This window comes from Montipora capricornis, chromosome 6, assembly GCF_036669925.1.
Source record: "Montipora capricornis isolate CH-2021 chromosome 6, ASM3666992v2, whole genome shotgun sequence".
NCBI lineage: Eukaryota > Metazoa > Cnidaria > Anthozoa > Scleractinia > Acroporidae > Montipora > Montipora capricornis.
Window position 1 is genome coordinate 45,325,358 of NC_090888.1, and position 5,000 is coordinate 45,330,357.

General features: G+C 39.3%; 2 protein-coding genes across 2 annotated transcripts in view; both read left to right on the forward strand.

Annotated features, from left to right (window-relative positions):
• Positions 1 to 5,000, forward strand: part of LOC138052258 (solute carrier family 35 member F6-like) — a 25,599-nt gene that overhangs the window by 19,417 nt on the left and 1,182 nt on the right. Inside the window, exons 12-15 of the mRNA XM_068898655.1 lie at positions 570 to 635; positions 2,692 to 2,774; positions 3,181 to 3,223; positions 4,298 to 4,398. Coding sequence (XP_068754756.1) covers positions 570 to 635; positions 2,692 to 2,774; positions 3,181 to 3,223; positions 4,298 to 4,398 — 293 coding nt within the window. The remainder of the gene's footprint in view (positions 1 to 569; positions 636 to 2,691; positions 2,775 to 3,180; positions 3,224 to 4,297; positions 4,399 to 5,000) is intronic.
• The window catches only part of LOC138052247 (serine/threonine-protein kinase/endoribonuclease IRE2-like), a 413,063-nt gene that overhangs the window by 12,847 nt on the left and 395,216 nt on the right, over positions 1 to 5,000 (forward strand). The window lies entirely within an intron of this gene.

Here is a 5,000-nt window from a genome sequence, read left to right on the forward strand (position 1 = left end):
AATATTAGGCACCGTCCTTTTAAGTACTTAACAAATAGATTCCATGTTGCCGTGCGTCTGTTCAGTAATAGATCACAGATGGCGTCAAAATGTGATAAGAACAAAAAAGTGGCACACGAGGCGATAGCCAGGTGTGTCACTGACGTTCTTACCCGTGCCCATGCGAGTGCGCTGAACTAGTTGTACCAACTGAGCAATCAAAGCCGTTGGTCAATTGTGAGTTCAAGTTATAACCGTCAATTTTTAGGGAGCAGGGAGGGCGCAGTGATATGAGAGCACTCGCCTCCCACCAATGTTGCTTGGGTTGGATTCCCAGACTCCGCGTCATATGTGGTTTTAATTTTTTCAGTTATCTTCTCTGTTCCGAGAGATTTTTTGCCGGGTTCTCCGGTTTTCCCCTCGCCACAAAAAACCTATATTTGATTTGATTTGAGTAAATTTCGGTAGTGCCTCTAATTAGTGCTCTTGTCAACTTTATCTTTGAGAAACGTTTTAAAGAAGCAGGACGCCTTTCATATCAATGTAAACAGTTGTGAAATGTATTTAACTGTTATATATTTTTCCCTTAGTGCTGTACATTTGTTCAATCTCATTTTACAATTTCTTTGGACTAGCAGTCACCAAATCGCTAACAGGTAAGAAACCGTTGACCATTGTTTGACTTTTTCAACGTAGTTACACTGTATTATGTCTCAATTCGCTTCCCCTTTATAATCTCCTTTTTGGTTGGCATCTTCGGTGAATGCCTCTAGTACTAATAGTAGTAAAGCTCTATTAACGGTATCACTTCATTATAAATGCTCTTCCAGTGAGCCGTTTACATAAAAATTACAAAAAGACACAAGCTGAACAATTACAATATCCTAATACTAGAAAAATGTTTTATTATTTTAATGTTTATTGCACTGGAGCAAAACTTAATTTCAAAAAAAACTCATTAATAATTCATGACCTAGCACTGTATCAAAACATCGATAAAACGTCACGTGTATGAGCTTTATATCCTGATAAAACACTCCTCGTGAGTATGCTTTATATAAAGAATACTAATAAGGCATAGCTTGTTTTTCGTGTATGCTAATATTCGCCTCTCACAATTTGAACCATTGTTTTGAATCCAGAGGGACACACTCTTTGTAGAATGTTTTTGAAGCCGTTCAAAAAACTCGCAGCACGTGTTTTATCGGGTCTAAAAACACTCGGGTGCGCCTCGTGTTTTTAAACCCAGATAACCCACTGCTGCTCGTTTTTTAAACATTACAAAAAGTATAACACTAGAGCTAAGAATTACCTAAACAAGCTTCATAACAACTAAAGTAAGTATACTTCCGCAACTCCCTCAAATCATAGCAGACCCGAGAGAGTTCAGATCAAGCCCCTCCTTAACTTTGTTGTCAAGCCATTCCACGTGACATCACCTCTATAGCTAAACGCCCTCTTAGCAGCCTTGGTGCGGGGCCGGGGCACGAAAACATTGTTTGAGGAGCCACGTTAATTGTATGAATGAATTGCGGAGGTTGTCTCAAACAAATGTTTCAAACCATGCGGATACTGAAAGACTATTCACTGATTTTAAAACACTTATCGTGAGCTGATTCAAGGGTCTTTGCTCAAGATCTTGTGTTAAAATCACTAAAGGTTATAATTCTCCCGGTCCTATTTTGAAATCTCTGGAGTCTGTCACACTGGATTTTACCGATGCAACCCCAAACTTCAGAGCAATAATCTAGGTAGGGAAGGACTAAAGCCTCACACATTCGCAGCCAGGTTTGGTGAGGCACCAGGGAGCGGATGCGTTTCAAGGCCGCCATGCCTGCAGAAACCTTTTCACAGATGACATCTGTTTGGCATTACCATCCCAATGCCTCGTCAACCTCAATTCCCAGTAGTTACATTTATAAGCGCAGTTGATCCCATTCTTAGTAGCGAAACCTTTCAACCTATATTAGGCCTAAAATAGTAAAATTGCAAAATTAAGCTTAAAGTGGCTCAAACAAGTTTCAACACTTTCAAGAGACCTTGTTATTAAAAGGATTGACATTAGAACACTTTATTACGTAACAGCAACTTTATGGTAGCATGTGAAACATCACTTATTGCTGAGCAAGATGCAGTCATATTTGTGACGTAACAAGTGGCCATGGCAACGGGAAAGCCTTGCAAAAACACCCTATATTTTGGCTTTAGTTGCTCATATGTGAAAAACGAACTGGGTGACCCCAATTTTTTATTGCGCAAAAGTGATCAGCAGGGCAAGATGAAACTCTCTGCAAAGTTTAAAAAAACTTCTGTGTAGCGCATTCAGAGCTACCTAAACTTTTCAATTATTTAATTATAAGGTGGCTCTGAATCCGCTACCCAGAATTTTTTTAAACTTTGCAGAAAGTTTCATTTTGGAATGCTGATTACATTTCCGAAATAAAAGAAATGGGGGTCACCGAATTCGTTTTTGAGACATAAGCAGTTAGAGCCAGAATATGGGTGTTTATGCAAGGCTTTCCTGTTGCCACGGTACCATTTTACGTCACAAAGTGACCGAATCCTTTTCAGCAATAATTGGTGTTTGACAGGGTACCATAACGTCTCTGTTAATTGATAAAGTATTGTAGTGTGAATCCTAATAAGAACGTTTCTTAAGTGTTGAAACTGGTTTGAGCCACCTTAAAACATTTTGGCTGTTTGCTATTTCAGCGGTGCACAGAACACTGATAGATGCTCTTAGGACAATTGTTGTGTGGCTGGTTGATCTCTTAGTCCACTACGTATTTCATGAGGTACACTTTATTTTTTAATGTGATAATGCACCTTATGAACCACTTACCTTGCATGTTTGAAGATAGGAGATGAAAAAACACTGCAAGGAATCTGGGCACTGGAAGAAAGAGATAATGGTATCCCCTTATCGTTTTTTTCTTTTCCAAGAATCCCTTTTAGCTTTTTTGTAAGAGGTCTTAGCAGATAAATCAGATAAATCAGGTGTTGCACTTTGCAGTTTGAAAGACCAGTTTGTTTGCACTTTTGCTGTTTTGGAAAAGGTTGCAGAAATTCTGACAGTCTTCTTGGTCTTCTGGTCCTGCTTTGACCAATAGAATTTCAGTCGTGTTTGTCAGCCAGTATTTTGCATGAAACCTGTTTCCTCAAGACGTTTAGCGGAAATTATTTTATATTTTTGTTGTCCAGGGTTTTGGTGAGGCCTGGGACAGCAGATATGGAATATTTCAAGGTAAAAAAGGTTTTTGCATTGGCAGGATTCCAATATCTGAAAGGGTTATGTTGTTGATGCAGAAAAAGCAAAACAAACGGCAAGCACTGTTGTAGAGACACTTGCGGCTTTGGCTTTCAGTGTTGCTAACTTACGAGACTGAGCAAAGTTCTCCAAGTCTTCGTTAAATTTAACACTGTTGTAGAGATCTTAGGTCACAAAGGAGAACAGGTTCTGTTAGTATGTAACTTCACAACTGTGTTGATATTTCCTCTCAAGATTGCAAGTGTGAGCGGTAAACTGGCAGGGTGTAATCACAGATTTTGAAACTTGTGTTCTACAATTAACGGTGGGTTGAAATGGTTTCAAAAACTAAAATGAAAACAGCGCGAATAGAAAATAAGCAAAACAGAAATTACAAACTTAACAGTGAAGTCGGTGAAAAACTAACGTCTGTGTTCTTTAAGGGTTTATAGTGGGGAAGTTAAAAAAAAAACACAGATATATCAACAATCTTTTTCGATCAAAAGTTCCGAGGACATGGTTTTCTTGTAGACTTCTTGTGATTACAAAGCCCAATGGGCTTCCACCTGAGGTCACGCGTGATGTAACAGGAATTGTCACAGCAACAGGAAGAAACGCGTTAGACTGATTAAGTGTCGCTTTGACAGGTGCAGAAATCTAATCTCCTGATTCGTACTGTGTATCTAACGAAAGGGCTGGACAACCATCTCTAATTCACTTGGGCAAAAAATGTATGGAAAATTCTTGTCATTTTTAAAGAACATTTTTCACAAAACCAGGTTGCTATACACTGCCGCGCGCTTGTGCATCTATGACTAAGAGAAGCGAACTCACAAGCTTTTATGTTTTTCTTGTTACAAGTCCTAACTTTCACAAAAGGCGTTAAGAGGGCGCTTTAGCGTGTTTTGGGGAGCGCTCATGACGCCCGAGAGGAGGGGAAATAAAATCTCTTTCTTCTGACTTCTTTCACTTTTGAATCAAACCCAATCTATTTTTAGTCATTCGTACACAGTGTGTCTGGTTTGTAACGTGGCTGATGTAGCTCTTGGCTTTTTTCCCTTCCCTCTCCAGTTGATGGATTTTTGTTTCTTATGCTTGGCACTGCACTTTATAACCAGTTGCTAATCATTCCACCACTGATGCCAAAGCCTGATCCCCCAGCAGCTGAACAGGTAATAACGCTTGAAATTGACGAAACAGGCTCTGTCTTTTTAGTTTTATTGTTTTAGGTCAAATCTATGACGTCAAGGACGGAACTAGAGGAAGGGTGCAAAAAAAAAAAAAACGTCACCAGTCAGCCACCCCATTCCCATTTGAGGTGCAGCCCCTCCTAAGAAAAATCTTGGAACCACCCCTGGACGTGATCCAGCTTTTAGGATAGACTTGTTCAGAAATTCGTGCAATTATATGCATGTCTATTTTAATAAGTGTCACAAATTGTTGTCTTGCTCTTTTCCCCAATTTTAACACTATTCTTGTCTGGGAATTAATGTGATAAATTGTTCCTAACCTCTGCTCCTCGAATAAAGACAGCTGCACTCACCCTAACCTAAAATCAACGCTAACTCCAACCCTTGTAAATTGATAGCAAATGCTTAGACATTTATTGTTGAATATCAATATTGGGCCTGCATTTATTTACCGGCATTTCTGAATATGAATGGTTATTGCATTGGATTGTTTGTGAAGGCGCCACATTCGAAATCCACTTTAGCCATTGGTTGGGTTTTTCTTTCCGAGGACAAGAATTAAATCTTCTACGCTTTGTAACAGA